The sequence below is a fragment of the Fusarium verticillioides genome, chromosome 8 (assembly GCF_000149555.1).
Source record: "Fusarium verticillioides 7600 chromosome 8, whole genome shotgun sequence".
Lineage (NCBI taxonomy): Eukaryota > Fungi > Ascomycota > Sordariomycetes > Hypocreales > Nectriaceae > Fusarium > Fusarium verticillioides.
Window position 1 is genome coordinate 1,625,289 of NC_031682.1, and position 21,877 is coordinate 1,647,165.

Here is a 21,877-nt window from a genome sequence, read left to right on the forward strand (position 1 = left end):
TAAGCGGTGGATCATGGCAGAAACTTAGCTTCCCGGCGCGTTCCTCCACATAGTCGCATCTTCAAGCTTGAGGCCCCACCAACTTTCAACATCTTCAAACGACTTATTCACAATGGCCGCTGAACAGAGAAAGCTGCTCGAGCAGCTGATGGGCGCATCCTCGACATCAAGAGCCGCTCAACTATCACTCACCGACCCCAAAGTTTGCCGATCCTACCTCGCAGGCACCTGTCCGCACGATCTCTTCACAAACACAAAGCAGGATATTGGACCGTGTCCGAAGGTGCACAATGAAGGATTGAAGGCCGAGTACGACGGCCTATCAGATCGAGAGAAGCAAAAATATGGATTCGAGTACGATTATATGCGCGATCTGCAAAAGTACATCGATGATTGTAATCGCCGAATCGATGCTGCGCAGAGACGATTAGAGAAGACACCTGATGAGATTCGCCAGACCAACGTTTTGGTACGCCCCTTTTCCTTATTCTGCGGTGTGAGATGCTAACCTACGTAGCTCAAGTCTATTTCCGACCTTTCAGCTTCAATCAACAACGGCCTCCTCGAAGTTGAAATCCTAGGCTCCATGGGCGAGGTATCGCGCGCCCAAGACGAGCTCTTCCGTGTCCGTCAAGCCTCACAATCCAAATCCGACCGCGAAAAGGAACTCAAGGCCCTCTCCGATACATCTGGTCCCTCAGGCCACCAGAAGCTGCAAGTCTGCGATGTTTGCGGTGCCTACCTTAGTCGACTCGACAATGACAGACGTCTCGCCGATCACTTCTATGGAAAGATGCATCTGGGATATGCGCAGATGAGGAAGACTTACGATGCTTTCCCCAAGGAGATGAAAGGCCGATCGAGGGCACCCATGGATGACGATGGGCCCCGAGGACCTCGAGGTTCAGGATATAGGAGCGGCCGCGGTGGAAGGGGATACCGTGGAGGATGGTAATCAATGTTTAATGCTTTATTGGGATGTTCAGGCGTTTGGCGCTGCGTATAAAATGGAGGGAAATAAGAATGAAAGAGTTGGCGGAGAGCAGGATAATACCCTTTCTAGAAAAGCAGCTCAGCGCCAAAAGGCAAATAGAAATGAGGAGAATGCTTTCAATCTCGCTTCGACCTTCGATGCTTTCTAACAATGCTACCTATGGTATTTTTCCAACTCCACTTTCAAGCTATCCCCAGTGTCCCATCTCTTTTAATTTGTTCATGACTTCTTGTTCAGCTCATCGTACTCATCCATCTCTTCGTCCCACTTTCCACCAGTGGGTGGTGGCAGTGGCGGTGGAGGCCCAGCTGCCGCAGTCGCAAAGGCCGGCTTATCGTTCGCTGGTGCGAATGCGCTCTTCTTAACCTCACCAGGTAGAGCTGGGAAGTCTTCGGCTGCTGGGACGGCTTGTTTGACGGGTGCTGGTGGTGCGCCTTCGTGGCCGCCGCGTCCGCCTCGGCCTCCTCGTCCTCCACGGCCACGTCCTCTACCCCTTCCGCCACGATGTCGGTCGTCCAAGAAGCGATCCACGTCATGTTCCTCGTTATCCTTCGAAGCGTACCGACTTCCACCAAGACCAGAGCTTCTCGATCCTCGGATGCCACCATTTGCGCCGCGGAAACGTCTGTGTTCCTCCTCTTCGAGAGCATCCTTGCCTTCATCCCATCCACCCTCCTTCATACCCATGGCCTTGAGCTTTCGCTCTCGATTCTTAGCACGTTCGTCGTCAAGCCTGCGCTTGTCCTCTTCGCCACGCTTACGTCGCTCAGCTTCCTCAGCACGACGCTTCTTAGCCTCCTCCATGCCGCGAGCATACGCCACGGCATGATCCTTCTCATCTTTTTCTGCCTTCTCAAACTTGCGCGCCTTCTCTGCGTTGAGCAGCTTCATTTTCTCCATCTTGGCAGCGAGTTCTTCGTCCGTGAGCTTCTGTCGCGGGTTTGCGCCAGATTGAAGACGAGCTGCAGAATTGGCGGCGGTATTTTGCGAACCATGGTTGTTCTTCTCGCGAGGAGCCGTTGGAGCGTTAGGAGGTGCGTTGGATGTTGGTTGAGGAGCTTGCTTTGCGGGTTTGGGGGGAGCTGGCTTATCGGCATATCGTGACGAAGAGAGGCCAGCAGGTTTTGAGGCGGGGGCCGATGGTGCGGGAGCTGGTGCTGGCGCTGGCTTCTCTTGAGGAGCGGTTGGTTCCTGGACCGGCGCTACAGGTGCAGGCTGGGGCTCCGGTACGGCTCCAGTGGTGATGACGGTCTCGCTCTCCACAGGTTCGAAGTCATCGTAGAAGAGGTCATCGTCGGTACGTCCTCCAAATTGGTCATCCATGGTTGGCAACGGTGGCGGTTTGCAAAGAAGTTGAAGCAAGATGAAAATGATAATCAAAAATAATGCAATTGGATACGTATAATATAGGCCGCGCAGTTGTCCAAGAAAAAGCCAAATAGAGATCTGTAAAGTTTAAGAGGGATGAAGTTCGCGCAACAACATACCCCGCGGAATCCAGAGGGTCACAATGTGGGGGAGGTTCGGCGGGTGATAAGTGGAGCCGATGGAAAGACACACGCGGTTAATTGTTGGAGCGCTCCGGTTATGATGTTTTACTGAGAGTTTGGACTCCTAGATAATTTGCCTGAACTGGAGGATATTATAAGGTTTATTGAGCCCATGAAGACCTCTATAGTATCCGAATACAGCACCGACCAGAAGACCAATGTTAAACTCTTTGGTTACAATTATGTATCTTATCCCGCCAACATATTGGCACAGGGTAGGCTACCCGTGGTGAAACATCGGTTCCCATCACTGTTAGTGTGACCGGTAAATGGGATGAAATGTTGGTGATGTCAAGGAAGAAAAGAGTGGCGCGATATCTATGATGGAGAAGTTAAAGTTGGATGAAGGGAGGCATGCGTTCTAGAGGCTTGGTGGACAGAGAACAAACCATGACTGGCAACCAGAAAAAACTAGGATATGATATGTGCAAACGTGGGACATTGTCTAAAAGCAAAAAAGAAATTGGCTATGAGACTGATTTCGTGTCAATCGGATGTCTGAAGCAAATGATTTTCTTTATTCCTCCGGCTGATCTTCCTTTCCAATGGCGACCAGGCGCATCTGTTCTTCGGCAATTGCTCTCCGCTTATGATATGCTTGTCTAAGCGCTTCGATAGATCGCCCAGGGAAGTAATGCTGAGAAATGTTATGTCAGTACTTTAGTGAGAGGGCTGGGTAAGTCAAACAATAACTTACGCTGATATCTCTCCATGAATTCCCCTCTCTCTTCAGCTCGATGAGCCGCTTCATTTCGTCTTGGTTCCAGAACTTGTAGCCCGGGTTGCTGTTCTACATAAAACGACGTTGTCAGCGGTGAATATATAGCTACGAGCGACTGGGCACTTACCGTCTCAGCCTCCGATATGGAGAGGGCTGCCCCGGGAGTTGTGGCAAGTGAAGCAGAGAATGATCTTGTAGTCAGCAGGGCTTGCTGTCCAGGCTCAGACACGTCCTGGGTCGAGCTGGTTTCCAGCCATGGTCGAAAACCAGGGCTCTCTGGTAAGGGTGTTCTGCCTTTCGCCAAAGCCCGTACTTGCCAGGACTTCAGAGCATTAGGAGGCGTTTCGTTGTTGATCCCAGACATGATTTGTATAAGGAAATGATCAGGATAGTGATGTTTCTGCTCTTGTAGAAAGCAATGTTCAGGTCTGGCATTAGAGGAAACTAATATACTAAGAGATAAAATGATTATATATACTGGAAAATCTTGGCGAATTCGCAAGTGAATGCTGTGGGCACTGACAAAGGACAGTGAATGAAGTATCTTCATTGTTCCATTGAAAGCCAGTGACCAGTCACTGCCAGGGTGGCCATGTGCCAATGTGACTGCATCTGTTTATGCAGTAGTAAGATAAAAATTATTGGTACAAACAGTGGTGAATGAATGGTTATGTAGGGCAGTGCATTATGATGAAATGTAGCCTATTGTGTCGGAATTGTGTATTGTCCTCCATTTCGAGCAACGCCGTCTCCAATCGGATCTCGGATTCCAGAACTTCAGCAATCGTAATTACTTGTATTGGAACTGGCTGGGTGGCCAAAGGTCTTGCTAGGGATTCCTCTACGATAGTCAGATGAGCCTTTGATAAGAGGATTTGAGGAAACCGCAGACTTACGCCTCGGAGCTCATGACCCTGTTTGGAGACCAAATGTTGGACCACTCTTCGTTCTATATGGTGAAGATGTGTCAAGATCAATAACAATGCCAAGCCATGGTCGATGGCCCGGCGCGTCGGGAAGGGGAGTTCGGCCGAGCTCAAGAGCTTTTCGTTGCCACGGTTTGATACGGTCAGGCATTGCGAGGGTTGATGTAAGGTGATGTGAGTTGAGAGTGAATGTATATCAGGAGGGGAAGCACTGTTATTTATATTTATTCTCTGGAAACTTTGAGTTAAAGTCAACGACTAAGTTTGATGGTGGAAAAGTGTAGCAAGGCTTTTGTCACGAGGAAAGTTTTGGATCTCGCTAAGCGAGCTCGCAAACTGCTACTAGATCAGATTCTGACTGTAACTTAGCCAAATATTTTGTCTTTTGTTGCCGTTCTGACACGACACTCCTTTTCCTGTCTTCGGGGTGCTATAATACTTGCTCGCTAACCCGGCGTTTGGTCATGGAGCTGTGACTCTTGCCCCCTGTTGATTTGTTGAGTGAGTCAAGCTTGTCATTTCTGATACAACTCATGATATCTGGGCGTGGCATAAATGAAAAGAGCATGTTTAAAACCACAGGAGTCAATGTTCCTTGGTTATAGTTCAGGCAAAAAGTATAGGCTCGAATAACTATGGTTCTGACAAATCGTACGGCACTCGGGGAAGATTTACCTATACCAAATGCCTGAAAAGTGTCGTGAAGCGGGTCCATGGAAAGACTATCGCATAGACGAATCATTATATATGAATCCGTGTTTCATCATTGACCCGAGGCATCGAATCTGGTCAGAGAGAGCCGCGATATCCTGGCGGGCAATCTGGGTATTCTTCCAAGTTTGGGAAACGGCCTTGTCAGATTAGGGCAACATTTGATATAGCTAGAAAAGAGTCACAGTATCGGCCCAACTAATATAGTGTTACGACTCTGAATAGCTTCGATGAAAGACTGATTTATGTTGTTGCTACCGTTATGGCCGTTATATTTCTGTATATACTAGGCCGAGGACTTGATCTGATCCTTCTCTGCTAAGCTTTCGTTGGGTTTCTCCTCCCCGATCTTTTGTTCCACTGCATGTCTTCGCTTGTGGAAGGTTTGCTTAAGCGCCTCAAGGGTGCGGTTAGGAAACGCTTGCTATAGAATTGTTAGTACTTAGGAATGAATCATGTACGGGAGATGAGAAATAAAACTGGCCGCAATGGCGCTCCATTTAGCCCCGCTAGATCTCATTTCTATCAACCGACGTACTTCAGACTCCTCCCAGAAACGGTACGACGGGTTACTACTTTCCTGAAAATTGGTTTAATAATTTTAAGATTGCTCGTAGGGTGCTGGTACTTACGCTGGCTTTGGCTGGAGCCGGGGTTGGTACGCATCTTCCGCGTGATTGGGGTCTTGGGAAGCGCCTAGCACCTCCGAATTTGTAGACAGACGCTCAGATGGTTGCAAGGGGGACCATGGCCTTTGGTCTGGGCCTTCTGGCAGAGGTGTACGCCCACGCTTGAGGGCCTTTTCGTGCCAGGGCTTCATATTGCAGTCTTTCCGGTTTCCAAGTCTCCAAGTGTTTGTGGGTTGTAGATATAGAGAAATGTAGGATGGAGTTTGAGAAGCAGGTAGAGGTAGGGGAACAAGAAAAACAAAGAAGATGCCAGTGGCAGCAAGCTGTGCGGTTGTTGGCATTGCTCTGCAGTGTCAATACATTGCCCCTTGAAAGCAATGACGATGGACTTCAGCTTCGGATTCTCAAGTAGTAGGATAGATCAATTGTATATATATCCAGGTGTATTATCTCAATTATAGTGATGTTAAGCATAAGGCCGATTAGTGAGTCTTGAAGTTGGTGTTAATGTTGCGAAACAGAAGATTGAAATCCTTTGTGGTGGTGGAACTGAAGGATCCCTCAATACCCTGGAGAGTTTGATCTTATTCTGAGAGTTATCAGTTCTTAGAGCCTGATTCTATAGTATATACAAGTTGATCACGGCCATTCCAGAGCTTATCGTTAGGTAGTCTGAGGCGGAAGAGAAATCAACAAGAACGTTTATTGATATGCATATCTTAACCTTTTGCAACTTTATGAATTCAAGAATAAAAAGAAAATGAATGTGAAAGCATATTGAAGATAAAGAGTTACGTTCTAGGACTTTGTAGGATTTTCGTAGGATATCGTAACTGTAGAAGAAAGATGAGGGCCATGGCAACAGTCACTGATTGTCCTTCCCAGTGTTACCTGCAATGTGAGAAGCGTGAGAAAAACTCTCTGCTAATGCCTCTTTCTCCATTTGCAGCTCAGTAGCAAACCGACGCTTGCGGTATGTCTGCTTGACTCCTTGAAGAGTCCGTCCTGGGAATTGTGCCTATAACTGATGTTAGTTACGTTCGAGATACTTTAGGTTAAATACTTACGGCGATAGCGGCCCAGGATTCCCCGCTGTTTCTTAGCTGGATGAGACGACTCATCTCACTCTCTGTCCACCAGCGCTGGTTCGGTGTGGCAAGCTGTTAATGATGTTAGATGATGTTTAGTTTCAATGAGGATTTGGTGATATTCGTCACAGTCTGGTCGGAGCCTCGTGCTTTAGAGACACTTACATTTGTTAGAGCCGTTAAAGGAGCAACAGATATCTCAGTATCTGGTGAAAGGTTTAGCCAGGGCCTTTCTCCTGGACTTTCAGGCAGAGGAGTACGTCCCTTCTCGAGAGCTCGCTTCTGCCAAGGCCAAAGCTGGACAGAAGTACTCTTGTTATTCTCAGGCATGCTTAAAGACTACAGGCGTAACTATGTTAGTTTGGTATGGGATGGAAAGAGTGAGAGAACCAGATATGTGCAGTGCTTCGAAGAAACATAGGACGCCATTATGAATTTAAATGCGCAACTTAGTAGCATTGGTGTTCTCTTGTTCACACCAGAGAACAAGCTGCGATACTCCTATCTTTCATGCGCCATTGTTGGAAGACTGAACATGTACCTGAACAGGAAGAGTCAAGTTGCAGGCAGCTCATTTCGCACAAAGAATGTGCTTCTTCACTAAATACTAAAGACAAAGAGAAGTAAGACCCAAGGCCACAAAGGATCGAACTGCAGAATGATATTTGAGCTTAAGCAAAAGGCTTTCTTTCCAGGTCGGGAGTTTTGCACGGGTTATGAGATTCAATCTCAATGCCATAAGTGTTCTTGGTGCTCGGGCGGTGCGCGAAGATATGAAGGACAAGAGCAGTATACGAATGTATACGAATATATCTCGTCTTTGCTCAGGTAAATCATAATGAATAGAAGGATAGATGGAAAGTGACCAGACTCTCCACTGAAGCTCAGACTCCTAAACTTAGGTAATTTTAGGATTTCAGTGGTGCGGCGGCTTGATGAAACAAGGCTGATCTCTACCGTTCTTCATAACATTGCAAATAGAGCATCAATGGCCTCTTATATACCCCATATATACGTACTATTGATGCGAATGCCCCATTGAAATTGCCTTCAAGTATAACAATTCCAAAGAGCAATCATTTGTGGCCATCTTCCAGTGTCGCAATGATGGCATCTCTGAGTTCGTTTGCTGTGCTCACTAATTGTGCCCCAAATCTTTTACAAACCGCCTCAACATTCCCTTTCTTTCTGTAGCCATCCTGAGCACACACAATGATCCTTTTTGACTCTGCCTTGACAGCCAAACCAAGCTCCATAAGACTGATCGGGGCATCTGTTGAAGGGTGGAACATAAAAACAATGATGTCTGCAGCCTCTTGCATATCAAGCTCCCACCAAACCTGCTCCTCCCATCGCTTGTCTGAGAAGTCCTCCTTCCATGTGCTATCCCAATCTGGTCTGTTTGGGTTCAGAATTGTTACTCGGTGATTCATCAAGTCGTTTGTCAGAATTTCTCGCCAGTCAGGCTCGCCGGTACTCGTTGTTATGCCCGCGAGGAAGATGGAAACGGTTTCGTCGCCCGGATCAGGCTTACGCGGAGCCATGAAGACTTTCGAATATCCCTCCATGTTTGCGTTTGGCGGAAGTCTATGAGCTTTTGCGTTGATTCTTTTGTGTTGGCTCAAAGAGTTATGACTGCAGTGTTGTGTTAGCTGAAGCGCATCTCTAGATCCATACTTCCCCGCGTTTGAGTGTTGGATATCGACAGGCAATCTGACCAGTGATTGGTCAAACATTTTGCAGGCCATCCACAGTCTCAATATAAGTACCTTGACAATATCACAATGGTATGGAATTATTTTAAGTTTAGTTATGTCAGTATTGATGCGGGGATAAATGTTTGGATTATATTAGCCTTTGTGGATGCTTAGGCACAGCTTTCAAGGCTAACTTGTAAACTTGGGAAGATAGTAACAAGAAGACCCCATGCTATTAGTATAATTACTGAGAGTACTTATCAAACATGGAAGTTTGTTTAGTGTTTACGCTGCATTATTGTTAACATGGAACAATGTCTTACTGTTGCTGCCAAAAAAAGAAGATAAGCTGTGTTATTTGCGTTGAGAATTGTGGCTGACTTCATGACAACTTGAATCAGCACAGAGAACTTTGGTTAGTTCTGCTGAAAGTTTATATATGAGATGATATAGCTACTTTAGCGCTTCGCTATGTATTTGAATTCGTCTTGCCAAATCTGCACTTCCTTGCACATTGCTGTTCTTCTCTATTCCACGATTCCTTGTTTTTCAGTTTGCCCTAGCAAAACTTCCTCGCCCGGCCATGGAAGCATCACCTCATGGCGGGTTTACCGCGCCAGATCATCTTCTGTGCATAAATGGGCTGGACAAATGACAGGAGATAGCAATCCAGCTCGAGAGCTATATCGAACTCGATGTGTCAGGATTTCGCCTTCGCGCAGAAGATGTTTCAACCATTTTGATGGCACCTATCGAGCATTCTGAGTCTGGCCAGGTGTTCTCAGTGCACCGTTTCCAACACAATGGCGTTAGATACTATCCACCCCTGGCATGTTATATGAAGCGGCATCTCGAGGGTATTGCACCACTGTGCAAGCACTGTAAGTAAATTACCGAGATTTCCCTAACATGCATGTTTTAGACCTAGTCCATCGGGGAAAAAAAACAGAATAGATCCAACTCCAGGACAGTGCCTAACCAAGATATTAAAACCATCGCCGGAGCTCCAAGATCACGTTCCAGCAAAGTCTGTGACTTCAGAATCTGGCAGCGAATCGGACCCTGATATGACTTTTACCCAGGACACGCCCATTTTCAGAACTAATCTCAAACTCGACGATCATGTTCGCGACAGAGAAGAAGAAGCTGAATGCCTGGAACGCGACGGCAAAGCCTGTGTTGTGCTTGGCACAGAAAATCCAATGGTCAGCCACATCATTCCATGTGCCTGGAACGACACCAAGGAGCATAACAACGTGACTGGAGACATCAAGATGCGCGCCCCTGACTTATTCAGACTTAATATCAACGGTGCCGCTAGTTACGTCTGCAACCCACACGAGCTGGCATGTATCCTGTTCACTGCTTTAGTTGGCGCGACAGGCAATCCAGAATTGCTTTCGATTTACCCAGGTGACAAGGTTATGTAGTAGATTCAGAGCCAGGCAAGGTGGGCAGACGAACATGAGCATGGCTCTGACTGAAGACTTCGGTTATTAGGGAAGCTTTAGCCTAGCTATCACTAGAATTCCGTGAGATACTTGAGTATGGGAATACTTTAGGGCTACGTTTAGCAAGATAGGACAGGCTAATTGCTTCCACATCATCATCAACATCACTCATTTATTTATCAATCTAATACTTCGACGGGAACCGAGGGCTTTGCTTGTCGGGACACCCATGAGGATCGTGCGTAGAAGAAACCTTTACATGCCCATTCCAAGAGTTTACAACCCTCCTCAGCCACAAGTCTAGCCACTATCAAGGCAGAAACCGGAATATAAAAGTTCCAATCAAATGGATGGTATGAATCCATCATCAACCACTTGTAAGACTCTATGGCGATGACAATGAAAAACAAGCCGGAAAGCTACTCCTACCAAGACTCGGAACCCCTACTCATGATATGATGATCGGACTCTCTTGCGGTCTTCGTGCCCTAAATGAATGACCCTTTTCGACTGGCCAGACCCACGCGATCGTACATCCCAGCCCGGTTGTGCGACATGATGTGGCTTCAAGTTAGCCGCCACGGTTACATGATACAAATTCTTCAGCCGCTTTGACTGGAGGAGTTCACGTATGTTCCTGACAAAAGCCTCATAGTCTGGAATGCCGATCTTCCTGACCTCAAACTGCTCAATTGAGGTTGGAAGCATAAGCTCAAAGTCAAGCTTTGAAGGACTGGGAGTAGGAACGGAAGGTCCTGGCGGCATCGTGAAATGATGAAGCTCCACACTCAAGGAGAACCTCTTGAGACGAGTCAAGTTCTGGAGTGATCCGATGTTGTTTGCAGCCCATGTGTGCTCTTGTACCTCCCTCCCACCGGCCAGCCCGTCCGTCCACCGTCTAGATGCCTTGATCTGAATGTCAAGACTTTCCAAGGTATGACAGTGCTGGATCCAGTCGCCGAAGCGGTAGTTGAAGGGGTCACACGTCGTTGACAGCATTGTTTTGACCTTGAGGTCCAGGAAGCGGAGACTCTCGCAGACTGACAGCAGATTTCGCAAGCTACCGGGTGTGATCCATGAAAAGTCGGCTTCAAGCCTTTCTAGTCGTTTGCAAGCTTTCTTTGGCATTTCCAAGTTCTCGTTGCTGGCTTTAACGACAAAAGCCATGTCGTGAATGGTCACTGTTTTGAGCAACGGTAGCTGGAACAGAATCAAGCTCGGCTGGATGCATGTTGGTAGACCACTGGGACTAAGCTTGAAGTCGATTCTTGTCAACCGCGGGAATCGCCTTGGTTGCCCGTTCAGGCTCTTGTGTACCATTTCCGTCAAGGTTTTCATGTCATAGTTCAGACTGATAGTGAGCCTGTTGAGATTGGGCAGTCTCTCCATCCAGAAGGCAGTTGCCTGGTCGTAGTATTGCTGCCGGCCGTGCTCAGTTTTGAGCCAACCCGGGAAACTGGCATTCCATGAACATGGGAGCCATATGTAATCTCGAAAGTGTGGGTGTAGCAAGGAATCAACCACTTCCGCATCGTAAGGGCAATACAGCTCTCGAACCAGACGACACAGATAAGGATTTTGGCCAAGCGTTAAAAGACACTTTGATGATCGTGCGTCAATGCATTGATACAAGACTCTTCGAGCAAGGCTTTCGAGTCGCCTGGATGCTAAGGAGGCGTTGTATAGAGTTCTTCTTGCTTCTTTGGTGGACACTGAATCAGGATCATCACTATCTTGTAGCATGGACAGAATATTAAAGAGGATCTCATCAGGAAGCCATAAGGCTGTTGGGTTCGGTTCACTCATAATCAGGATGACTGCAGAGCCTAGGATGAAAGAGACAAAGCATGGGAAAAGAAGAGGGAAAGAGGAGGAGAAAAATGCAGGAGGGCAAACAAAGAAAATATGTGTGACGAGACTATGGCAAGCCACAGGCAAGACAAGTATGTTGAAACGAGATCTGCACACTGTGGTAATATATCTGAGGAGCTGTCCTGCAGGTCTCAGTATGAACTTCCAAGAAGTCGAAGCACTCGTAATTTCTTACAATCCCTTCACAGCACTCGGCTTTTCAATTATGACCTCAACAATTCCAGGATAAAATCTCTTTAAGCCTTTAATAATAAAGATCCATCGCGTGCGAATTCGACCATGACCCAACAGCCAGACTCAAACAAAACGCCATACATCCCCGCACAACACCCGTTGTCCAATCACCAAGAGCAAGATAGCCTATCAACACGTCTTTACCGCTTACATGGTAACACAGGCGTTGGCTTGGCATCGAGTGTGGCTTTTTGTAAGATTGATCGCCTGCGCTAGACAAGGATGTCGATGGTAGGGATACTGACCTTGCAACGGAGAGTTCTTGTGTAGGTTTCTTGTTTTGAGATTTCCGGGCTGGTGGTAATTGCTTGTGGTGAGACTCGGGGCTAGTAGTCATTGGCAGTCGATCCGTATAAATGAACTCCGCGCTCGAGAACTTCAATCTCATCACCAACTTGAACATACAGATTCTCAATGCTGTCCTCAGCCTGCTGCAGGCCTGCATTCTCCGGCACACAGTGCATGCCAAGGTACCCCAGAGCCCTTGGGTTTCCATCCTCGACCGTTCGGTGCTTGACAAGCGTCGAGCTAGGCTGCGCATTCCCTCTCGTTCTGCCACCACCCGGTTTGTCGGTGTCGAATTTGCCAGTGAGAGGATCCACGTTCGGCAATGTGCAGCGCGATGTCCGGCAAACGACAGAGAGTGAAGGGGAGGCTGCATCTTGTTGTTTTGGCACAATGCGATATCGTTTCCATGTTTCTTCATCAAACGCTGGAGCACCTGTGATCCAAATATTCGCGCGGAAGCGAAGCGCATTGAGAGGTTGGTTTTCTTTGGGGAGAAAGGCGGAAACGGCGTGGACGGAGGCGAGATTGTTCACATTCACGGGTTGTTGGTCTGTGTAACCATGAATAGCCGGTTTGCCAATGTGTTCCAACGGTGCGAGGTTCTTCTCCGTTGGCACGAGAGTGTTTGGTGTGCATCGCAAAAGTGTAAGATTCTGATGATTGGGGATGTTGAGAAAGCGCTTGAGTTTGGGGAGTGCGTCAGCAATTGAGGGTGCATTTCCCATATCCAGGCCCTCTGCTTCTCGTGAATGAATGGCGAATCTCTTCATGGTGATTCCATACTTTTTGAGATAGCTTTCACCAGGAGACAGCGGTACAACAGCGGAAATTGTCTTTTGGTGAGAAAAAAGCAGTGCTTTGAGCTGGTCCAGCAGACTCAAAGGATCTGGGTCCGGGAACTTGAAGACGAGACATCCCACTGGATCGAACGAAGATTGCGCATCGCGACCTTCAGGTCTTAGCCACAGTTCGGTCTTTATCTGCGACATGAGCGGTTTAGTGCGCTGACTGATGAATCGCCATACTGGACCACCTTCTGATTCTGCCCGATTGACTTCCGTTGCCAGAGCAAAGCAACGGTCCCAGACGAAGCCACTCTTGATGAGCTGCGCTCGGTTCAATTCGACCGGCGCGCAAGATTTGATGGGATGCACGAAGATCGCTTTGACGCGGATTGGGCCACTGCTTTCGTTCTTCTCGGGAAGGTCATATTTGGAATCGGTTTGGTCATTCATGTTGCTTGAAGACACGCCTTCTCGTCGAAGATTGCGAAGCTCTTTTGGCGTTGAAGAGCCATTTTGAAGCCAAATGGTGATGAGACTGCCCAACAAGACAGCGACTGAGATGGCAATCGATGCTGGCGTTAGTCGATTGACACTCTCTGTGAGATTCCCCATGAATGAGCTGTCCATTGTTTCACATACACAAACCTTTGTGTAAATTTTGTGAGTTACAAAGGTTTGTGAGTAAAAGAAGTTTGCGAAGAACCCCTCCCGCCCTCACAAAACTTGAGAGCGCTGTGAATCCCGATGACTGACACTAAATGGTGGTGCTAAAACAGGCCCACCCACATCCTTTACAGCGGGGTAAGGATGAGGAATCATCTTCACTGATCTTGGCTTACAGCAACAAGTAGACTAGAGGCAATTGAATATCTAGGTTTGTGTACGTTTAGCTTTATGATTCCATGTCTATTGTGCTATTGACTGTTTGTTAATAGATGTCTAAATTCACTAACCCAAAACCTCCGACATGCGAAAACCAGAACACCACATTTATGCGAGAAAACATATACAATCATAACTTCAATCAATCATCCCAGTCCCTTCATCATTTACAGAATCAACAGAGATCCAAACAGGCCCGATACAATAGCCATGCCCAAGCTTGCGGCAATCTTGAAAGCATCAGACTGAGCCGCACCGGTAGACGCAGCGTCATCTGAGCCGGTGCTGGAGCTGCTTCCAGTCTCCCCAGAGTCATCACTCTCGGTCGTCTGAGGTTTGAATGGCTTGACAGCAAGTGTGCTTCGAGAAGAACCAGCTTCCTCGGTCTCAGTGTCGGAGGGGACCCCAGAGTCAGTGACCAGCACTTCATCATCGGTCTTGGTAGCCTTTGACTTGCGTCGGGCGTCTGTAGCAGAAGGCTCATCTCCAGCGGACTTATCAGCCTGAGCCGCACCTGTATTGTCGGGCGCAGCGTTCCCAGCAGGAGAAGCACCGGGCTTCGACTCCTCAGCAGGCTTGGGCTTATCTCCAGCATCGCCGCCAGTACCCTCAGCAGGCGTGTCATCCGCAGGCTTAGCAGGCTTCTGAACTGCGGGAGGCGCGGGAGGAGCTGTAGTAGGGACCTGAAGCTTGCCATCCGAGACTTGACTGACAGGGGCAGCAGTAATGATAGGGATCTCCATATCATCACAAGGCGTCGTGCGGACCTGAACCTGTCCATCGCCAATCTGACACATGGGTACAGCAATAGTAGTGGGGACCTCCTTTGTCGTGCCATCGGAAACGACAGTTACAACAGTAGTTGCGACAACACTGCTTCCCACGATTCTCTTCTTTGGGGCGGACTTGGCATTCTTACTCTTGCCACAGGGCATGACGCCGAACTCAACAGGCTCACATTGCTCAGCCCAGTTGCGGTCGTAGAGGTTGTAGAAGTCGCCGGATTGACATTGCCAGAAGATTGCGGAGGATCCGAAGGCGAGGGTGCCGTTGGAACAGACTGAGAAACCGGATGTGTAGATTGCGCCAGCTTGAACGGGCTTGTCGAATTGGAACTGGTAACTCTCCGAAATGTAACCAGTTCGTCCTTGAGCATCCTTGAGAACGCCATCGTCGAGGTTCAAGACTAGAACGCCTTCACCATTGCATGACCGCTGTTGTCTATTAGTCAAAGGTCTCATTTGAGAGTATGATCTTGCTTACCTCGGTGACATCGCGCTTCTCGTTGCCAGGCTTGAAGATTGTGACTTCAAATTGACCATCATATGAAGTGGTGCAGCCCTTGGGTGCCTTACCCTTGGGTGCAATATCTTTTGTGACCGCTTGGGGAATGGCGAAGGCTGTGGCTGCCAGAGCCAGGAGAGCCAGTGATGTTCTCATCCTGGAGGTTAATTATGTGATGAAAGGAATATAGGAGACTTTTGCTCTCGAGATAGACGAAAGATGTCTTTGTTTTGTCTGGTTGGTAGTGATGATGAGTCTATTCAATCGGGAGAAGCAGCCTGCTTGATATACATGGCGTCTTACTCCACTCATTCTGCCTGGAACGCTATAACAAAGAGGTTGCGCATCCTCGTATCGATACTGCATTATTCACACGTCAACCCGTGTGGCTGGGAAGTCCAGATTTACGGTTCTCAATAATGCGATAACCATTAAAACCCTTTGTCGGCAGTCATACATACCAGCTGCTCAGCTTTTCAGCGCCATGCTGTGGCGGAAAGGCACTAGTGAAGCAGGGAGAGTCGCGTCGTCTGGGCCTCGTTCACGAACGTGGTTGGAAAGCTGCTGAGTACAGTGCTGAAACGCGCTAAAATAAAGAGAAAACTTTACGCGCTGGAATTTTGGTGTGTCGATTTGAATGGCAGCGTGTTTGAGGGAGGCGAGATGAGTTGCCTGGAATGGACAAGGGGTTAGACGAGCTCAATGTCTCACTTTGAGTTGGGCCCAGGGATCGAAGCAATGGGGCCTGTTAATAATCCGTACCATAGGGAAGCTCAAAGCTCAATGATCCATTATTGCCTTCCAGTCTGGAATTAATTGACTTCTTAAAATGGCCCTGTTCTACATATTGTAGCACATTTCCATGAGAGTCGGCGAACACCCTGCCTATTCATCTTTTGAGTCTTACACCAGCAACGCAACGTAATAGGAGCACACGATTGATGTTTAAGCAAATATCGAATTTTATTTGAAGCAAAATAATTTTTTGTCGTGGTCTAGGCGTGGTAACAGCCGACTTCCGAATTGAACAGCGTGATGACTCTCGATCGTCAGGGGACACGCAAGGGAGTGACGCTGAGACATGATCTACCCTTGCACCAGGGGCCAGCAGGCTTCTAATGATCTTACAAGACACTCGAGAAATGTGGCTGGCAGTAGATTAGAATATTTGAATTGATCGGGAAAAACGGAAAGCTGAAGATTCGGGACTATCTGCGGTTATGCCAATTGGTCCATCCGTAACACGAACTAGAAACGGCTACGACGTGCAGCTGAGCTCTCTGCCAACTCTTAGAATGCTGTCAGCTTGCCATTGTAGGTCATTTGTTTCACTCTGCTACGATCAGGCGGAAGAGTTTCTCAGAGTCAAGCCCCTGTCCATCATCCGATGTGTGACAAAGAGATTAGCTGTGTGACGAACTAACCCTCGTCACTCTTCACTCAGCTCCACGATCCCTCTCCAGTATCTTATCCAAAGCTCTCATCAGCAGCTGGAGATCTGTTTGGTGAGGCGAATGAGCCGTATCAAACTCAAAAATAGGGACAGGTCGGCCTCCGTTCTCTTCCAGTCATAAGATGAACTGTCTCTGAGCCGCTTCGAGAACAATCACATCCTTCTTAGTCAGTGTATAACTGGATGGAATCAGTCCATGGAAGCCATCGTATGTCTGCTCATCGCCGAAGACCCTAGAGGCCTGAGAAATCTTGGAAACGCCCTGGGCTAGTGGCAAGCCTTCCCCTTTTATGAGATCGCTGTAGAAGCACATAGCTGTTTCTTCATCGCAAACAAGATAATCACCCTGCTCAGTGACAATTGGTTCACGCAAAATGACATATCAAAGTCTTACGAACCTCGCGGCGGGGATAGCGACCCGGGTTCGTTTCGTATAGCCCCTTAATACTTTTGCCAGGAGATGCAAAGATAGCAGCCAGAAGATCAAGCGAGTTATCCCACCCTTTGAACCTGCCTTTTCTCGCTCAATGCGACCCAAGCCGCGAGTTGCTTCAGTTCCGACCATACCGCCATATGAATGCATAAGCATGACAACATCCTTTCCTTGGTTGATGTGCTTGTTCAGAAGTGACTGCGCCTCTTTTACATCATCGGCCAAACCTGGCGCAGGATCAATCCTTACTTCACGAGAAGATTGGAGCGGAATAACTTCGACGGGGTAGCCCTTGTCTTCAACCAACCGCTGGATGGCGCTCCAGAAGCGAGGTAAGCTGAAGTTCCCAGGTACGATTACCAGGGCAGGCCTTGCAGCTGCAACAACAGCAGTCATATACGAACTATGATTCGAGGCAACGGAAGGTTTATTAAAGTTCCAAAAGCCGTAATGAGGTCTCATTCGAGTCTATGGGGGGTAAAGGAAAAGTTCAGTTGAGGGAGGGTAAGACTCATAATCAAGAGATCCTATAAGCTTATGTCAGATTTCAGGTTTTAAGGCCAGAAAGCCAAGTCATCAGCAAGTCATATACTTACTTCCCTAACCACTATTGATCAATACCTTGGTTATGAATTGATATTTGAAGTTCATGGACACTTAGATATATCAAGCTAATATAGTAAAAAAGTCCTGATTCACTTTCTCTTTAGGCAACATATACATAGCCTAGATAAAGATAAATCTCCATTTAGGGACTTATACATAGTCAGAGGGTCTTGAACTCTTGATAATAATTACTGCTATATAATTTTGATATATAAAACTTCTTAAATGCACGCTTGCTACTTTAGTATCCCAGGGGTTTTAAAGCTTACATGGAAGAAATAACATTTCGCTTACTAGCTAATGCCCTTCTGAACCTAAGTGGTATAGCTCGACATCATGCAAGCTCGCACTTGAAAGGATACGATACCACATTAAGGAAAGTTCTCAAAAGGTGCAAAAAAGCGTGGTAATAGTGGGATCTAACCACCGACATTGGACGAACAGGGAATCGAACCCTGGACCACTCCCAGAGGTATGTCTTCCAAAGGAGAGAACGTGCTAAGGGAGTATTATACCACTAAACCATTCGCCCGGAATTGCTTTGTGATTGGCTGGAGCTTGGCAGCCAAAGTTGAGTACACATTGTACAGGATTTCGTACTCCAGCGTTTGTCAGCTTGCTACCACCTCTACTGGTAGCTCATGCTGCAATAGGGTAAACTAACTAATTATCAGGGAGAAAAGAAAACTTCAACGTTATAACTAATGGGTTTTATAGTAGATAGCATTTAAGAATAATTTTAAAAACGAATTATGAAACTACACTGTAACTTCTATTATAAGTTAATTACTTAAAATCATAGAGATAAACTTCAATATAACTATTGAGGATAAAGCGAAGCTGGAAGGAGTCGGGATCAGCTCCGACACTGCGGGGTTACACGTCCAAGTGTCCAGTTTGAGTCATCACGAATCTAATTGCTCACTTACAAATACCACGATCGTTGGATGAAAGTCACATCTTTAAAAGACCTTTGGTAAATATCTGCTTCTGAAAGTTAATTCAGATTCGATATGATATCTCCACGAATTGGCTGGATTGGTAGGTGAATTTCCCACTGACCAGTCAGAAAACTGACAAACTGACAGGCTTGGGGTCAATGGGACTCCCCATGGCAACAAACCTCCAAAAACACTTAAAATCAACAGCTGCCCCCGATCTTCTTTACTATAACCGAACTATCTCTCGCGGTGACTCTCTCAAGGGTCTTGCCGCTCAACCTGCTCCTTCAGCCAAAGACCTTGTGACAAGTTGTGATATTATCTTCTTGTCTCTGAGCGACGATTCAGCTCTTGAGTCAACCCTCAATTCGTTTATCGATTCCGAGAGCCCAGAACAGCTCGCTGGAAAAGTCATTGCGGATACCTCAACCGTTCATCCGGACTCTTCGGCCAAAGCTCAAGCCCGCTTGAACGAGAAGGGCGCCAAATTCATTGCCTCACCCGTCTTTGGTGCAAGCCCTGTTGCGGCGCAGGGAAAGCTTCTGTGGATAGTTGCTGGACCTGACGATGCCGTCGAAAAGATTAATCCATACTTGAAGGGAGTCATGGGAAGAGGTGTAATTCGAGTTGGAGAAGATGTGAGACTGTCGAGTAAGATGAAAACAGCAGGGTAGGGGCTCTCATCTAATGCTCAAGCATAGCTAACAACAAGACAGAAACTTCATTACGGCTGGCATGATGGAAGTTGTGGCAGAAGCACATGTCCTAGCAGAAAAGTCTGGTCTTGGAAGCAAGAATCTCGAAGCCCTGGTTGAGCAACAATACGGACCTCTGGCACTTTCTATGTCTCAACGGCTTACTACAGGAGCTTACATGCCCGGGAGAGGCGACCGACCTTGGTCTGACCTGAATCTAGCGATTAAGGATGTTGGTCATGGAATCACCCTTGCGGAACAATCTGGAGCAAGATTAGAGGTCGCTGAAGTTGCCATCAAACATTTGATAGATGCAAAGCAATTCTCTGAAGCTGAGGGAAGGCCCCTTGATTCTTCCTCCATGTACGGAATACTCAGAAAGGAGGCTGGGCTATCTTTTGAGACGGATCTAGTTAAGGAACGAGACGAGAAGAAGTAAAGAGTGAAATATGACTAACATCAGTCTTTTGTGATTAATCTGTGCAACTAGCGCACGAAAACCCTACACCAATAGCCCCGAAAAGAGTTTCGCTTCGTAATTTGCCATTCATGCCGTCATTATCTATTCAGTATCACATTGCTACTCATAGTGCAGCTTTGCCTCTAGACTCAAAAGGCATCATCAATACCAAGAGTCCAGCTGCTATAAACAATGCGCCACTTGTATATACAGGGGCAGATGTTTCCAAATTTGCAAAAATGGCAATAATAGGCTGCGGAAGTCAGTATTGGGCTGTGGCAGGACTCGAGTGTGAACTTACTGCCATGATGCCAAAGATTCTGTTACAAGAAGCACACAGCGCATTGCCTGTTCCACGGTGAGGCGTGGGGAACAGCTCTGGCGTGAAGGAGTACAAAACCGCGTACATGATGTTGCTGAAGAAGTTGAAGGCGCATTGCCAGCCGAGTAAGGCATCGCTTGTTGTAGCAGTCGTGGAGCAGTAGAGAAACACGCCGGTCAGCATGGTGCTGAGTGACAACGTGCCCTTTCGTCCCAGCCGTGGTAGCTCAACGAGCCACCCTCCCAGAAGTGCGCCTGGTACACCAAGAACAGCAATAATGAGACTGTTGCGGTATGTGAGGTATGTGCTTCCATCGCCAAAGTCGGCACCCTTAGTCGCCTGTATATACGGAATGAAGGCGTTATAGAGAGGGTATCCAAGACCGATAAGTGCCCAAACTGCCATGATCAATCCTGTACTCAGGCCCAGCTTTCTCGTGACGAAGAGTGCCTTGACATGCGACAAGTCGACCTTCTCCAGATATCGCTTTAACGCAGCGCTGGTATCTGTCTGGGCAACGTAGCCCTCCGGTTCACAAGCCTTCAGATCCTCTAGACTGAGCGTTGACGTCTTTCCATTCTTCTTGGCCACGGTGTGCACAACCCTAACTGCCTCTTCATCGCGACCCTTGCTCATAAGATACTTGGGTGACTCGTAGATCTTGAACAAAACAAAGCGCACAAGGAACATGAGAAGTGTTAGTCCACCAACAGTAATGGTAAAATATCGCCATCCCATGTTATCCTTTCGTCGACAGACTGTATCTTGTTCGCAAGTATAATTACCCAAAAGTGGCCACGCGATAAGTGTACCGATGACTTGTGCAATGGCCCAGTCAATGGAGAGAATCGTGAGGAGGTATTGATGAGATGCCGGTAGAAACTCGAGAAAAATGGCCGAGTCAACTGGTAAGTTTCCGCCAACACCAAAAGACCACAATGCGTCGAAAATGCCAATTGCTGCGAAATTGGGGGCGCTGGCTGAAATGAGGCCCCAAACTGCTGTAAGACCGAGAGTGATATTGAATGCCCATTTTCGACCAACTAACAGAATTAATAAGCGAACAGATTGAGGGAACTGGCTGGACGACTTACAAACATCACACCCAAATCCCCAAAAAATTGCGCCCCCAAGAAGACCAATGTTTTGTGCCAGAGTGAGATATGGTGGATTGCGTACACTGAACTCATTGGCGACAGGTGTAAGAATAAGTGACGTGACGATTGGCCAGAGATTATCGCTCGCCCACCCAAAGCCTATGACGACGAAAAGCTCCCACTGATACCGCCCCATGCCGAGATCTTGAATCTGACAATGTTAACGCCCACCGATCAACAACACGAGTAAAGGAAACAAAACTTACTGCACGGTTCAGAATACGAGCTTTCGCCTCATAAACGGGATCCAAAGCTCCCTTGGGAATAATTGCTTCGTCATCAGCAGCGTCCACGAGACTATTCCTCCTCCCATCATTATTAATCGCCCCGTAGGCTTTGCGCTCTTCTTCCTTATCAGCCATGGTGTAAGAGGCAGAATCGCGGGGTTGAGATTTCAAGAGACGGCCAGCCTCCGAGTTTTCGGCTGGCGGCATGGTTATGTTATGTTATATTATAGGTACGAAAGGGTAGGTTGATCGTCAGTGGCTTGATATTGAGAAGGAATAAAAACAGGACAAAAGAACTCCCCGGCGGTTGCGAAGTCGCGGGGTTTGATGGTGCAATTTAGGTGCTAATCCACTCTGGTCTCAGTGGGTGCGCGGGGGGCTCGCGTGCCACTTTCGGTGATCTACGGTTCTTGTGACAGGGGTTGCTGTGATGGTGCTTATTTTATGGCGTCACTTGTTGGAGTCATCGAT

At 47.6% G+C, this 21,877-nt stretch overlaps 13 protein-coding genes and 1 non-coding gene across 15 annotated transcripts; 3 read left to right on the plus strand and 11 right to left on the minus strand.

Annotated features, from left to right (window-relative positions):
* The first annotated feature begins 76 nt into the window (after positions 1-76).
* On the plus strand, positions 77-1,182 carry FVEG_07224 (hypothetical protein). Its single transcript, XM_018895819.1, has 2 exons — positions 77-469; positions 518-1,182. The coding sequence occupies exons 1-2, from the start codon at positions 113-115 to the stop codon at positions 953-955; spliced, it is 795 nt and encodes a 264-aa protein (XP_018753152.1). The 5' UTR covers positions 77-112; the 3' UTR covers positions 956-1,182.
* FVEG_07223 (hypothetical protein) lies at positions 932-2,475 on the minus strand. The gene has a single exon (XM_018895818.1). It carries the CDS (start codon positions 2,315-2,317, stop codon positions 1,214-1,216), a length of 1,104 nt encoding a protein of 367 aa, XP_018753151.1. The 5' UTR covers positions 2,318-2,475; the 3' UTR covers positions 932-1,213.
* Positions 2,476-3,061: 586 nt separating this feature from the next.
* Positions 3,062-3,629, minus strand: FVEG_07222 (hypothetical protein; the record flags this gene model as incomplete). The annotated part of the gene is made up of 3 exons (XM_018895817.1): positions 3,062-3,181; positions 3,242-3,334; positions 3,393-3,629. The coding sequence occupies 3 exons, from the start codon at positions 3,627-3,629 to the stop codon at positions 3,062-3,064; spliced, it is 450 nt and encodes a 149-aa protein (XP_018753150.1).
* Positions 3,630-5,188: 1,559 nt separating this feature from the next.
* FVEG_07221 (hypothetical protein) lies at positions 5,189-5,722 on the minus strand (the record flags this gene model as incomplete). Its single annotated transcript, XM_018895816.1, has 3 exons — positions 5,189-5,326; positions 5,441-5,474; positions 5,535-5,722. The coding sequence occupies 3 exons, from the start codon at positions 5,720-5,722 to the stop codon at positions 5,189-5,191; spliced, it is 360 nt and encodes a 119-aa protein (XP_018753149.1).
* A 674-nt stretch (positions 5,723-6,396) lies between these two features.
* Positions 6,397-6,949, minus strand: FVEG_07220 (hypothetical protein; the record flags this gene model as incomplete). The annotated part of the gene is made up of 3 exons (XM_018895815.1): positions 6,397-6,549; positions 6,599-6,691; positions 6,785-6,949. The coding sequence occupies 3 exons, from the start codon at positions 6,947-6,949 to the stop codon at positions 6,397-6,399; spliced, it is 411 nt and encodes a 136-aa protein (XP_018753148.1).
* Positions 6,950-7,538: 589 nt separating this feature from the next.
* On the minus strand, positions 7,539-8,330 carry FVEG_16044 (hypothetical protein). Its single transcript, XM_018905281.1, has one exon. It carries the CDS (start codon positions 8,185-8,187, stop codon positions 7,696-7,698), a length of 492 nt encoding a protein of 163 aa, XP_018753147.1. The 5' UTR covers positions 8,188-8,330; the 3' UTR covers positions 7,539-7,695.
* An 817-nt stretch (positions 8,331-9,147) lies between these two features.
* FVEG_16043 (hypothetical protein) lies at positions 9,148-9,746 on the plus strand (the record flags this gene model as incomplete). Its single annotated transcript, XM_018905280.1, has 2 exons — positions 9,148-9,197; positions 9,239-9,746. 2 exons carry the CDS (start codon positions 9,148-9,150, stop codon positions 9,744-9,746), a joined length of 558 nt encoding a protein of 185 aa, XP_018753146.1.
* A 465-nt stretch (positions 9,747-10,211) lies between these two features.
* FVEG_16042 (hypothetical protein) lies at positions 10,212-11,573 on the minus strand (the record flags this gene model as incomplete). The annotated part of the gene is made up of 1 exon (XM_018905279.1): positions 10,212-11,573. The coding sequence occupies one exon, from the start codon at positions 11,571-11,573 to the stop codon at positions 10,212-10,214; it is 1,362 nt and encodes a 453-aa protein (XP_018753145.1).
* Positions 11,574-11,734: 161 nt separating this feature from the next.
* FVEG_07219 (hypothetical protein) lies at positions 11,735-13,619 on the minus strand. Its single transcript, XM_018895814.1, has one exon. The coding sequence runs from the start codon at positions 13,571-13,573 to the stop codon at positions 12,200-12,202; it is 1,374 nt and encodes a 457-aa protein (XP_018753144.1). The 5' UTR covers positions 13,574-13,619; the 3' UTR covers positions 11,735-12,199.
* A 181-nt stretch (positions 13,620-13,800) lies between these two features.
* On the minus strand, positions 13,801-15,487 carry FVEG_07218 (hypothetical protein). Its single transcript, XM_018895813.1, has 2 exons — positions 15,092-15,487; positions 13,801-15,042 (listed from the first exon to the last, which is right to left on the minus strand). Exons 1-2 carry the CDS (start codon positions 15,266-15,268, stop codon positions 13,996-13,998), a joined length of 1,224 nt encoding a protein of 407 aa, XP_018753143.1. The 5' UTR covers positions 15,269-15,487; the 3' UTR covers positions 13,801-13,995.
* Positions 15,488-16,680: 1,193 nt separating this feature from the next.
* Positions 16,681-17,394, minus strand: FVEG_16041 (hypothetical protein; the record flags this gene model as incomplete). The annotated part of the gene is made up of 2 exons (XM_018905278.1): positions 16,681-16,911; positions 16,960-17,394. The coding sequence occupies 2 exons, from the start codon at positions 17,392-17,394 to the stop codon at positions 16,681-16,683; spliced, it is 666 nt and encodes a 221-aa protein (XP_018753142.1).
* A 643-nt stretch (positions 17,395-18,037) lies between these two features.
* Positions 18,038-18,136, minus strand: FVEG_16040. Its single transcript has one exon. It is a non-coding gene; the product is annotated as a tRNA-Ala (tRNA).
* A 386-nt stretch (positions 18,137-18,522) lies between these two features.
* Positions 18,523-19,786, plus strand: FVEG_07217 (hypothetical protein). Its single transcript, XM_018895812.1, has 3 exons — positions 18,523-18,645; positions 18,693-19,215; positions 19,262-19,786. The coding sequence occupies exons 1-3, from the start codon at positions 18,618-18,620 to the stop codon at positions 19,677-19,679; spliced, it is 969 nt and encodes a 322-aa protein (XP_018753141.1). The 5' UTR covers positions 18,523-18,617; the 3' UTR covers positions 19,680-19,786.
* On the minus strand, positions 18,575-21,751 carry FVEG_07216 (hypothetical protein). Of its 2 annotated transcripts, XM_018895811.1 has the most exons (4): positions 21,386-21,751; positions 21,117-21,330; positions 20,002-21,065; positions 18,575-19,953 (listed from the first exon to the last, which is right to left on the minus strand). In XM_018895811.1, the coding sequence occupies exons 1-4, from the start codon at positions 21,611-21,613 to the stop codon at positions 19,825-19,827; spliced, it is 1,635 nt and encodes a 544-aa protein (XP_018753140.1). In that variant the 5' UTR covers positions 21,614-21,751; the 3' UTR covers positions 18,575-19,824. The 2 variants fall into 2 exon arrangements, with proteins under 2 accessions (XP_018753140.1, XP_018753139.1); XM_018895810.1 differs by having other exon boundaries at positions 20,002-21,330; positions 21,386-21,705.
* Between the last annotated feature and the right edge of the window lie 126 nt (positions 21,752-21,877).

Excerpts from the sequence above, each read along its gene's own strand:
- FVEG_07224 (XM_018895819.1), top strand. The coding sequence starts at position 113 with ATGGCCGCTGAACAGAGAAAGCTGCTCGAGCAGCTGATGGGCGCATCC. Across the intron at positions 470-517 it reads TTCGCCAGACCAACGTTTTG|CTCAAGTCTATTTCCGACCT; the intron begins GTACGCCCCTTT and ends TAACCTACGTAG.
- FVEG_07223 (XM_018895818.1), bottom strand. The coding sequence starts at position 2,317 with ATGGATGACCAATTTGGAGGACGTACCGACGATGACCTCTTCTACGAT.
- FVEG_16044 (XM_018905281.1), bottom strand. The coding sequence starts at position 8,187 with ATGGAGGGATATTCGAAAGTCTTCATGGCTCCGCGTAAGCCTGATCCG.
- FVEG_07219 (XM_018895814.1), bottom strand. The coding sequence starts at position 13,573 with ATGGACAGCTCATTCATGGGGAATCTCACAGAGAGTGTCAATCGACTA.
- FVEG_07218 (XM_018895813.1), bottom strand. The coding sequence starts at position 15,268 with ATGAGAACATCACTGGCTCTCCTGGCTCTGGCAGCCACAGCCTTCGCC. Across the intron at positions 15,043-15,091 it reads AGAAGCGCGATGTCACCGAG|CGGTCATGCAATGGTGAAGG; the intron begins GTAAGCAAGATC and ends AATAGACAACAG.
- FVEG_07217 (XM_018895812.1), top strand. The coding sequence starts at position 18,618 with ATGATATCTCCACGAATTGGCTGGATTG. Across the intron at positions 18,646-18,692 it reads TCCACGAATTGGCTGGATTG|GCTTGGGGTCAATGGGACTC; the intron begins GTAGGTGAATTT and ends ACAAACTGACAG. Across the intron at positions 19,216-19,261 it reads AGTAAGATGAAAACAGCAGG|AAACTTCATTACGGCTGGCA; the intron begins GTAGGGGCTCTC and ends ACAACAAGACAG.
- FVEG_07216 (XM_018895810.1), bottom strand. The coding sequence starts at position 21,613 with ATGCCGCCAGCCGAAAACTCGGAGGCTGGCCGTCTCTTGAAATCTCAA. Across the intron at positions 21,331-21,385 it reads CTCGTATTCTGAACCGTGCA|ATTCAAGATCTCGGCATGGG; the intron begins GTAAGTTTTGTT and ends TAACATTGTCAG. Across the intron at positions 19,954-20,001 it reads GAATCTTTGGCATCATGGCA|CCTATTATTGCCATTTTTGC; the intron begins GTAAGTTCACAC and ends TGACTTCCGCAG.